At 33.2% G+C, this 12,318-nt stretch overlaps 2 protein-coding genes across 2 annotated transcripts in view; one reads left to right on the forward strand and one right to left on the reverse strand.

The window, feature by feature from the left end:
• LOC145733893 (uncharacterized) overlaps positions 1 to 2,844 on the reverse strand; it is a 73,711-nt gene extending 70,867 nt beyond the window's left edge. Inside the window, exon 1 of the mRNA XM_081986928.1 lies at positions 2,466 to 2,844. Within this exon, the coding sequence (XP_081843054.1) occupies positions 2,466 to 2,479 (14 nt within the window). The 5' untranslated portion in view covers positions 2,480 to 2,844. The remainder of the gene's footprint in view (positions 1 to 2,465) is intronic.
• A 7,996-nt stretch (positions 2,845 to 10,840) lies between these two features.
• Positions 10,841 to 11,321, forward strand: LOC145739182 (uncharacterized). Its single transcript, XM_081994608.1, has 2 exons — positions 10,841 to 10,922; positions 11,029 to 11,321. The coding sequence occupies exons 1-2, from the start codon at positions 10,841 to 10,843 to the stop codon at positions 11,319 to 11,321; spliced, it is 375 nt and encodes a 124-aa protein (XP_081850734.1).
• The last annotated feature ends 997 nt before the right edge of the window (positions 11,322 to 12,318 follow it).

Here is a 12,318-nt window from a genome sequence, read left to right on the forward strand (position 1 = left end):
CAAATCGAACGGAAATGGGCCTATCCCACATATCATAAATTTTTGTTTTAATGACTGAAATCGAAAGAATAGGATCAAAAAACTAATTTTTCATATTCTTGAAGAAAAAAATATGGTCGTAAATGTTCCTACATTAGTTTGAACTTGTCCATTAAATTTAAAAGATCTGTTTTGGCGCGCATGTGACGTACGTAATTCTGGGCGATTTTATTGGCTGTTGCACGCCAACTGTTTCACTTCTTGTCGCTGATTGGTTGATAGTGTAGTACGTCACCGGCGGCGGGCGTTTTAAACATGAGATTAATGTAGTTTTTATCATCATTTTTTTTCTATTTAGACTTAATATTTTTGAAAACAAAAAAATACGGGTATAATATTTTCAATCCGTCTTTGTAGTTATGAAATAAAAAAAAATTGTGGGACAGGCCCATTCTTACTTTGAGCAAAATTGTCGTGCATTTAACCAGAACATCGTGAATAACTCGCTTATTTGAACAATCCTGTATACGAGCTATATAACAAAAGAAAGCTAATGAATGATGCTCTCACGTGACGTTGAGCAAACACGGTCAAGTTTTACGGTTCGGCCGCTAGAGGACGTCAAAGTTAACCTTGCTTGTTTGTAGTTTTTGCTAAATATCTCAGGAACGCTTCAAGTTAGAAGTCTGAAATTTGCCACAAACGTAGCTTGAGGGAATACAACTTTTATCTTCAATGCTCTTTTTTGGTACCAGGCACTGTTTGTCCTTGAAAAATTAAAAAACATAAATTGTCAAAAAATTTAAAGGGTGGTTTTTTACCTTTGAATTTATTTAGAGAAAAAAAAATTTTAAATAAACTTCCACCTAAACTACGTCTAAATTCGTGCAGGTTAATGATACAAAAATGACGTAAAGTGTCATTTGTAAAAATGTCATTTTTTAAGGGTGCCAAACCCTGAAAACCGTCAAAATTGACATCATTTCTAGGTTATCCCCAAAAACCGTGACAGTTGGGGCAAAATGGATGTCAGGGTGTTTCAGATTAGCGGCTGAATACAGGGTGAACCAAAAAAGTTAAAAACAATTTTTAGTTTCCGATAAATATCTCAAAAATTTTGTAAAAAGCAAAAATGGTCAAAAAGTTTGACTTTGACTGCCTCTAGCGGTCAAACTATCACACGAATGACCCTTTTTGAATAAACCGTTAAAAAACCTTTGGTCTGGAATATATTTTACCTTTTGTCGTAACTGTTCAAATAACTGAATTATTTTGGATTAATGCAAAAGTGGTTAAATCACTTTGAAGGTTTGTGAAGCTTGACTTTGACGCCCTCTAGCGAACGGTGCAACATTAGCTTAAATGAGCATATTTTTCGAAAGCTTACGACCTGAGCTATCTTTTCACTTAAATCTCTTTTGGTCGTCAACTGTCAAATAAGCAAGTTATGGAAAAAATTCACGAAAATTTCGCTCAAATTAGGAATTTAGTAATAAAGGAAAAAATTATTTTTTTTTAATTTAATTTTTTAATTACTGTTTTTTATTATTATTATTGAACACTATTTTCAATAAAACATGTTTTATTTTTCAACCGTTATTTTCTCGAAAACAGCAGAATATCGAGATAAATAAAAAAATTTGAAAATGTCAATTCGAGGGTCATATCTCACTTTTGGGACACCCTGTATATCAAAGTTTTTAATAAAAAAATTTTCGTTTAATACTAAATTACGTAACTAGTGTTGTAAGAAGCATTTTACGCACAATATAGAAAAAGTTACGAAACGGTGTAATTCCATGAGTGCGTAAAATGCCTTAGAGCACGTGTGACGTACTATACTTTACCTACGACCAAATGGAAAGTCCTGTTTTCGCAATTCATATAATTCAGAGTAACTTTTCATTAAAAAAGTATATTTTCCACGTATTGACATCATATTTGTACTAATCATAGGTATTATGCCACTAAAGAAAAAAATAATAACCTATTTAAAAGATTCACAAATCATGTTACTTAAATAATTATTAGTGTTGTTCTTAAAATATTTATTTATGGTGACATTACCGTTATTAAAAAGAAAGGGAAAACTTTCAGTAATGTACTATGTGTTTGCTATTGCAGATAATATTCTAGACGAACTTAAAACTGTATGAACAATGCATTACGCGATGATCTCCATCTAATAATATACTCTGATAAAGGAAAAACTGTAAACAAAATCAATTTTTCCCAGCATTAGAGCAATAGTTTTTTTTTTGCAATTGTGCGTAAAGAGGTTCATTACCTAACGAAAAACTATGCGTAATTAGCTATTTACACTGAGGTCGTAGGTAAAAATAATAACACACATGTCCGAGCATTTTTCTGACAAATAATTCACTCACTGAATTTTAATCTTACTCCATACTTTATGGACACACTGTATATAAAATCGTTTACATAATTATTTTCTTCTTTGAACATAATACTAGAAAAAAACTTACCTGTATGAATACATGTCGCACAAACCGATAATTACAGCAAACAGCAATACTCAAAGAACAAACCACCAGAAATTCAAAGTTCAAGAACCTGCTAGTCCGAAATTCACAGTCACTTCACAACAAAACGTTCATATTTCATTCAACAATAATTTCAGTTAAATCCGGTTAAACTTGATATCCGGTGAGAATGAGCAATTAAAAAGCAATATTGTGACTGACCAAAATGGTTCAAAAGTGCGCTATAAAGAAAAAAAAGATCGCGCGATGTAAAGTTCGTATACGTATACGGACGACGAATGGGTCGCGTGCTTTGAGCTTTTGCCGGTAACGACGACAAACGTGGAATAAAAGCTGGGCTTGGTGGAAAAGCCCTCAAATAGTGCCTGCCGGTTCTTCTCCTGTCGACTTCTCGAAGAAGAGTTTACATTACCGGTCATACAGAGTGGTGCGCCTAACAGATATTCGATATTTGGATGTTGATCGGCGAGCGGAGCTTTTTTCGTCCGATTGTTCTTCTACTCGGGTGTAAATTTTCTCCGATAGCCGCATTCCGAGAGCTTTTTTTCATTCGTCACTCGACGCTCAGCTTAATATGTTGATTCAGTAGTTTGGTTCGCACCCTGTTTAGATCGAATTGAAAGTTTCGAGAATTACGGCAGACTTTTAGTCAGCTCTTTATGAAGGATTCAGTTTCGAAACTTTTTTAATGAAAAGAGGCTCAACAATAATGAGAGGATTGATTTCGTCTACTCTCAGAACAAAAGTAGAGAAACGTGTAAGATGATGAAGTTTAGCACAAAATCGAAGAGACTAAATTAACAAAAACCTTTTATTGAGAAGCTTTCTTTAGCTTTTATAACAGAAAGTAATTATGTACTATACCTATAATAAGATGAAAGCAGAAACCTTTTCCAACTTGAAAAGTAATATTTTTCCGCTCTTAAAAAGAGGGTTGTAAAACATATTCACGGTCTGCATTTGCGTTCAGGGGGTCTATTTTTGACCATACGCAACTTTAGAAAATTATACGCATAAGTTGCATTGTGCTATCTAAGGTCCGGATTTCTATAAATTTTGCTTTTTGTAAATAATAAAAGCAACCAACTTTTGACATTTAATGTGAACGATTTACGCAAAAACACGTCATTTGACAGATTTCTTTCATGCTTTTTTCTTTTTTTGTGTCTAATTTAGTTTTTGTGCTTATTTGCTGCTATTTTTTGTATGGTTTTATTTTGCTAGATAAATTTACAATTGCAATAGCTATCTTGAGATATTGAAATCTTCTGAGAGACAAAAACATACCAATTATCTGTTGCAAAATGAATAAGTATCAATTTACAAATTTAAACTGACCAAATAATTTGCGAATGTCCCTGCAGTAGTCTAAAAAAATGTAAAACCATTCCAAAACACTATAGAAGCTCCAAAATGCATTGTAAAAGCTGAAACAGCCTAGGAGCTTACAACAGCAAAAGCTTTTCAACATCTATAGAAGCTCTCAAAAAGTTTCAAGGCATTTCAAGCTTCCGTATGCTTTTAGAGCAGTTTAAAAACTTCCAAAAGTTTCTAGAACCCTCCATAAGTTTTAAAATGCTTTAACAGCAGTCCAAAACCTTAATGATTTTTAAACTCTCCAGAAACCTTCCAAATGTTCCTAAAGTAGTCTAAAAAAATTTCAAAATACTACAGAAATAACTCCGAAATGCTTCTAAAGCAGTCGAAAGCCTTCCAAAAGTTTTTAGAACAGTATACAGTCTAGAAGCTCTCAAAACAGTCTAAAAGATTCTGTATTATTTGAGAGCAGTTTAAAAGCTTCCAAAAGTTTCTAGAACCGTCTACAAGATTTTAATTGTTTTAGTAAAAGCAGTCCAGAACTTTCAATGCTCCTAAAGTAGTCTAAAAAATTTTCAAAAACTACAGAAACTCCAAAATGCTTCCCAAACAGTCAAAACCCTTCCAAAACAGTCTCAAAGATTCCAAATGATCTTCAGCTAGTCTAGAATCTCCCAAAAGATATCAAAACAGTCTAGTAGCTACCAAAAAATTCGAGAACCGTCTAAGAATTTCCAAATGCCTCTAAAGCATTCCAAAACCTTCAATATGCTCTTTAACTTGTCCAAATACTGCTCAAGTAGTTTAAAAAGGTTTTGAAATACTTCTAGAAAAATTTCTAGAACTTGAACTCAAAAAAAGTAAACAATTTTGCATCTCTGAAAGAGTTTTGTGCTTTTTTACAAAATTTTTATGCTTTCTTGAGGAAAATAATTTTGCTTTATAAGCGCTCTTTTTCACGATTTTAGTACTTTTTAATCCGGACTCTAATTATGTATATTTACCTATAATCGTATAGGTAAATTACCGTATAATGTCAAAAATTAACCCTCTGTATGGTAAATCCGTGTTCTACGAACCACAAAAACTAAATTTGTATTGGGAATTGAACTTCATTCATATTTGAGATATGAAGAATTTACAAAATTAGTGCACAGCTGCGATAAAGATACGCCAGAAGGTTTACAAAAAAAGACGTTTTTGGTATTTTCGTTTGAATTGGCATTGCGAGGAGAAGAAGGTTCCAAATGTTTGTTATTTTGCTTAAGAGACTAACAACTCGGGTGAAGAAACCGAAAGAATTCACTATTCACCAAGACTACTCAGGGAGGAGAAGGGCTAATATAAAAATCCAGACGTGCCCAATCCGATTATACAAAAAGTTTTTGGAAAAACGTGAAGGTATAATGACTGACCGTTTCTTTCTTACTGTAAATCCAACATGGGCAATGAACAGGAAGTGATGTAAAAGTATACCAGCTGGAAGAAACACTATAGCGAAGTAAACTAAATTTTTTTTTGTTTAGCTAAATAAGATGCTAACTTGACCAACCACTCGTTGCGAGCCACATCTGTTTCAAATTTAGCTAAAAATGGAGCTGCTGAGCAGCAACTGATCTCCAACTTGATGAAGACCATCATTCCACGATGATGGAAAAAATTCGAATCAGTAAACCACCATAACAAAATATAGTGCAGTCCAATGGAAGTATTCTAGTATAACAGATCTTTCACGCAAGGGAATACCAAAACTATTTAGTATAATAATTGTGTATTTCATTGTAATTCATGTAAATTTTAAATTAGTAGTTGATTGTATGTTCCTAGTTTAACATACTTTGTTCTATTAATTAACTGGTGTTTACTTGTATTATTCAATATTTTTTCGGGAAATATTTTTCAAAATTAATTCTGATTTCAAACTTATCGTTATCAAAGTCTGCGTTATCTTTGCAAACTGCATTCGGTAATTTTTTCTTTTAGAAAAATATATGAAAAATTGTATGTTTTCACTTACTAGCTTAGTACTACTAGCACCCCTCTAAAACCATCATTGCTTTGACGACCTGTCTCTAGGTGACCAATTCTTTATATTTTTGTGAAAACTTTTCGTGTAAATCAAAAATGCGCTCCTATTTGGATAACAAATTTTTGTTTAGTACACTCTGCTAACGTCATAATTTTCGTTCCGAAGATATCAAGAATGTTCCTGTTTAGATAGGTGTTATAAAACTCGCTAAAATATACATGCTTTTATACCTCACGCAACCATTAGTTTATGACCTTTATGAAATATAGTACATCTTACATTCAGCGCGGCGTTCTTTACGGCCTTAAACCGTTCAAACAAAATTTAAGAGAGCCATTTGGGTGGGTGTTTGACTTGTTGCACTGAAGATTGATTTTTTTTATATATAAAAAAAATCAGCCACGCCTGCTGAGAATTGAAATGCTGGTATAATCAGAGTGTAAGCATTCCACTAGTCACGTATAACATTACATCATTAAGTCAGTCTTAGAATGAAATACTAATAAACTCTTAAACGCTTTTGATTAAGGTTAATGCCGCTAATGCATCTATAGTTGAAAAAATAAATATTTTAAACTTATTAATAAACCGAGTCCCTTTTTTCACTTGGAATTTTCTTTCAAGTTCCCCTACTTTACTAGGGGTTGATGTTTATATTCTCCCTGACATCAACAGCTTCTTTGTTTTTGGACTTGCCGCCGACTGAATAACGATGTCCTTTTGTTTTTGTTTTCTCACTAGAACCAACGACTCCAGCAATGGGTGTTTTAATTAACGGAAATGGATCGATGATTCCTATAAATTGGTTGTTAAGTTTTATACCGGTCCTTTTACTCATTTATGGAAAGATTTATTGAGCTATTTTTATGGGCTGATTAGCACAATATTGCTGTAGATTGTTCCAGTTCTTGTCTAATATCAGATTTATGCTAATAAAGTGTATTAATGAGTTTAATTCAAAAGTGAAATGTTAAATCGTGTAGAAGAAAATGTACACCACAAATTTTCGACGACAAACTCGGAAATTAGTTGCAATGTCGTTGCAATCACCGAAGTATTTTGGGGTACACACTCTAAGTATTATGAGGCACTTTCCCATTATTACGAAGCATTTTGAAGCATTTTTAAGGCATTTGAGAGTATTTTGAAGCATTGTCTGTATATTTCAAAATGGTTTGTGGTATTTTCATTAAAATTTTGAGCGAAATACAGCCTCTTATATTGCGATATTTTAAGAAACATTGCAGTAGACAATACTGTGTATCAATATAACAAAATTGACTAAAAATTGAACAGAACAGCATATGTACATGTAATTATTATGGTAAAATCTTTGTTACATGATATTGAGTTGAAACAATATTCATTACAAATTATTATGATAATCTACCAATTTTTCAACGTTTAAACTACATTTTTAAGGTCACGTGACTGTTTTTGACAGGTGTCAGTTGGTTTTGACAGTGTTGCAAGCTCAAAGTTGCATTATCAACGTCACGTAACGTGTATTTTACAATTTCAGTTTTTACAACTCTCCCGTGACGGTTTTTGATAATGTCAACTGGCTTTTGCAGTGTTGCAAGCTAAAAATTGTATTATTAACGTCACGTAACGTGTATTTTAAAATTTCAGCTTTTTCAACTGTCTAAATTTGATTTACCAAATGATCGAAGTTTAAATTACATTTTAAAGTCACGTGACTGTTTTTGACAGGTGTCAGTTGGTTTTGACAGTGTTGCAAGCTCAAAGTTGCATTATCAACGTCACGTAACGTGTATTTTACAATTTCAGTTTTTTCAACTGTCTAAATTTAATTTACCAAATGATCAAACTTTGAGTTACATTTTAAAGTCACCTGACTGTTTTTGACAGATGTCAGTTGGTTTTGACAGGGTTGCAAGCTCAAAGTTGCATTATCAACGTCACGTAACGTGTATTTTACAATTTCAGTTTTTACAACTGTCTAAGTTTAATTTACTAAATTCTCAACGTTTAAACTACGTTTTAAAAGTCCCGTGACGGTTTTTGACAGGTGTCAACTGGCTTTTACAGTGTTGCAAGCTCTAAAATTACATCATCAAAGTCACGTGATGTGTCTCTTGCAATTTCAGCTTCTACAACTGTCTAAAATAGACTAAATTTAATTTACGAAATTTTTAAATTTTACACTACATTTTAAAGGTCTAATTTTGACAGATGTCAACTGGCCTTTACAGTGTTGCAAGAACATGCAGAATTGCATATTCATTTAAGGTTTTACAACTGTCTACATTTAATTTACCATTTTCCAAAGTTTAAACTACGTTTAAGTTCACGTGACTGTTTTTGACATTGTCTTTACATGTTGCATGCAACCTCGAAAATTGAGTTATCAAGTCACGTGACGTAGTTCTTACAATTTTACCACTGTCTGAATTTAGGTAACTCTTATTATTAATTTTTGATTTGATAAGTGTCTTTATTTGGCAAGTGCTAACTTAGTTACTATGACAATCAGAAGAAAATGAATATTAAAAAAAAAATAAAAAAGAAATATTTTTTGTTTGTCAGAATTTGGAAAACAGTCACCTGACCTTAGAAAATCAATTTTAAGCTTTTGGGTCTTTAAAATTTGGAAAAACCTGAGGAAGTCATTTTTACTGCATCATTAATCCTTATAACATTTTGACAATAGTCAAAAGTTATGTATACAAATTGTCAAAGCAGACGTGCTACTTAATACAACCTAAAAACTGTCACGTGACCATAAAATTAATTTTAAGGGTGTATTTCATCAAGGTTTATTATTATTATCTCAATACCAGGGGTCTTATAACTAAATTTAAGAATGTGTAAACATTTAAAGGTATCCTGAGGCAGTTAAAATAATTTAAAGGCATTTTGATGTATTTCAAGGCAATTTTAGGCAGTTTTGGCATCACTATGAGGCATTTTGTGCCAAAATAGAAGCATTGTGAGGTATCTGAAGGCATTTCAAGGTATTTTGTATGCAAAAAAGCATTTTGGTGTAAAAGAAATTATCAACTTGACAAATTCGACTAATTTAGTTTGTAATGTGACAATGTAGGTACCCTGTGACATTATTTAAATCGAAAACTGATAATTTAACGTAATTGTCATTAACAAAGATACTATTGATGGTCAAAGTTCTTGAAAAAAATCTATTTTCGGAAATATTTGAACGTTTTGGAAATGATTTTAATGAAACTAACTAACAAACTTTTGATGTTAGTCAAAAAACCTTTAATGAAGAAAATGCCAACATGGTCAATGATTCTCAATTTCTCTATTTTCACATTTTACACATCCATTGTCAGTATCATATTTAGTTTGAAACAATTTTTTAAACTAACACCAACATTAAAACTTTGCTAGTTTATAGGTATCAAATTAATGTAAAATGGTAAATAGCAGAAAAACAACCAAAACATTTTTTGCGAACAAACTATAAATGCTAGAACATTTTACCAAAAATACAAGCCTTGAAAAAGGATCAATGCTTCAGATAGAAAAAAAATCAACGACGAAATAAAATGGTCTGATAATTTTTGACTCAAAACACTGAAAAACTTACCACTAAGACAAATGGATTTGGGTCTTTCATCAAAATATGAGCCAAAACATTACAATCCATTCGAAACGTTCTTCATAATATAACAATTACGTCAAATCCTCGATCGAAGAACGTCATAGTACCATTTTGAGTTATTATTTTTTTATTAAACTTTGTAAGTTTTTCGGTTGAATAGCTGATGTTTTTGGTTTTTGAAAGTTGGATCTGTAGGTAATAAAAATCAAACTTTCCAGTTTAGCGGACGTTTCACAAAATAATTTTTGGCATCATAAGGGCAAGTTGTTTTTTCGACTCTATTCTTAAAGTTATGTTTTCTCAATCTTATTAGGTAAGACCTTTTCGCTTCTAGTACGTCTTAAAAGTAAACAAAACCAAAGATAGCATTTTTCAGACAGTTCACAAGATTACAATCAATCACTGAAGTTTGAACCAATTAGGTCGGAATGCAATAACCTGCAGCAAGCACAACAAAAACAGGCATTTATGCACAAATCAGCAAGTTACACGGATGACACGGGGCACAATTAATTAAAAGCTCATTTACTTTTTAGTAACATTGTAAGTAAGACTGTTCGTCAGTCCGAGACCACCCAGATATAATATTAATTATTGTTATAAGAAAACGATCATTAAGGGAGGTCCCTACGGTGGTCTCGAACTCTTACTAATAACGGTCCTTAATGTTATTTTGACACCCGGAAATCAGGGTCTAACACTGAATCCACCTGGGAAAAGAAACTTTTTCTATATACCTTAAAAAGTGCGTGAGAAAACGACTTTTAAACTCACATTGTTATTTAGAAGAATAACATTTGTTCTTAAAACTTTACAGAAATATTATTAGAAATTACTTTTAAAAAACCAACTTAAAACGTGAACATCATGAATTTTATTACATTTTTGGATAGTTCTATTTTGATTATAAGAAAGATTTTTATAATAATGATGGACCTAATTATCAGGTTAGACTAATATTTACATAAGGAGAAAGGAGAAGTGGCATTTTCAAAATGATTTTATCAAACTCAGCGAACGGTTAGAACACTTGCTTCTGATTTCTAGCACTTTAAAAAAAAATTGAAAAGCTTAAGAGTCTTGCAGATGTTTCTGGCAGTACTTGGGGAGTTTTCAATACTTGTTAGACGCCTCGGGCAATGCCTAAATAATTCTAAATATCTCTCGTAATTTTACAAAATTTATGAAAGGCTTTCTTAACTTAAAGCTCCCAAGAAGTTTACGGTACATATCCTCTTTCAGGAGGTTTTGGCGAGTTTTCAGTAGTATTGGCAAATTTTTGGCATTTCTAAAAGAATTCTAGGCGTTTTTAAAAATTCTTTAAAATCTTATTACACTACTTGTAGAGGCCTATGGCAGTGTCTGTGGGAGTTTTAAGTAGTGTTTATAGGAGTCTAGAGAGAACACCGTACAACCAGCCTAATGGTCATCCACCGTAGAATTTATAAGAAGCTGGAAGAACTCAGTTTGGATTTAGAAAAGGAAGTGGTACGAGGAAAGCCTTGTTTGTCTACAATGTCTTGATGCAGCGGTGTCTTGGTGTTAGTCAAAAGGTCTACATGTGCTTTATTGACTATAACAAAGCATTTGATCAAATCTGAAACGAGGAGTCAGGGCCAGTCAAGGTTGTGTTCTTTTGCGACTCCTCTTCAACCTGTATTCGGACGAAATTTTCACCAAAGCCCTCGAAAATGAAGAAGGTGGAATTAGTGTTAAAGGCATTCCACTGAACAATTTGCGCTATGCGGACGATACAGTACTTCTCGCCGAAAACATGTCCGACTTTCAAAATATGTTGAATAACTTCATCACATCTAGTCGAGAATATGGTTTAACACTCAATGTTAAGAAGACCAAATACATGATTGTTACCAAAACTGAAGTGCCAAATGAGGATCTGTAAGTGCAAGGCGAAAAGCTGGAAAGAGTCGAAGGCTATGACTATTTGGGAACAAGTGTCACCTGTTCTGTGGACTATTGTTCAGAAACAAAGATTCGCATTGAGAAGGTGTGCATCCTTCATGAGGATCAAGAAGCTGCTCTGTAGTCACGATCTGTGCATGGACCTAAGAACTCGTATACTCTAATGCTATATATTCCCGGTCCTTCTGTATGGTGTGGAAGCTTGGTTCCTGAACGTAGGTTGCGAGCGAAAATTGGAAGCCTTTGGGATGTAGACATACCGTAGAATGTTGAGAATACCATGGACGGCACATGTTACAAACGTAGAGGTTCTAAGAAGAACGGAGAAGGGCGTGAAGATCCTACATCAAGTTAAAAAGAGAAAACTGCAATATCTCTGACACATTTATGAGAAGCCAAAGGTATCTGCAACTCATAATCCAGGGAAAGATCGTGGAAAGGAGGTCTGTTGGAAGGAGAAGAATATCCTGACTTAGGAACTAGCGGGAATGGTTTGGCGTCACGTCCTCCAACCTATTCAAAGCCGCAGTTTCCAAAATAGGGATAGCAATGTTGATAGCCAACCTCCGACATGGAGATGGTACATGAAGAAGAAGAGGAGTCTGACAATGCAGAAAGGATTCGAAAGGTATTTCATAATTTTACAAAATGTATGGAAAGTTAAAGATACATCTAGAGGTCTTTGGCAGTTTTTGGCAGGTATTCAAAAGTATTTGGAGACATTTGACATTTCTAACAGAATTCTAGACGACCCTGGCAGTTGTATTTTTTTTAAAACTTAGGACACTTGTAGAATTCTCTGGCAGTGGTTGGAGGGTTTTAAGTAGTATTCAGTGGCGTCTGACAATGCCAAAATCTAAATGTCTCTGGTATTTTTACAAAATTTATGTAATGTTTAAGGCACTTGCAGAAACATCTGACAGTTTTAGAAAGTTTTCAGAAGATTTAGGGTACTTATAATGCCTCTGGCAGTATTT

Source organism: Ips typographus, linkage group LG1 (genome assembly GCF_016097725.1).
Source record: "Ips typographus isolate SLU linkage group LG1, UJ_Ityp_2.0, whole genome shotgun sequence".
Lineage (NCBI taxonomy): Eukaryota > Metazoa > Arthropoda > Insecta > Coleoptera > Curculionidae > Ips > Ips typographus.

Coding starts and splice junctions, on each gene's coding strand:
- LOC145739182 (XM_081994608.1), top strand. CDS start 10,841: ATGGTCATCCACCGTAGAATTTATAAGAAGCTGGAAGAACTCAGTTTG. Junction 10,923..11,028: donor AGTGGTACGAGGAAAGCCTT/GTTTGTCTACAA, acceptor TGAAACGAGGAG/TCAGGGCCAGTCAAGGTTGT.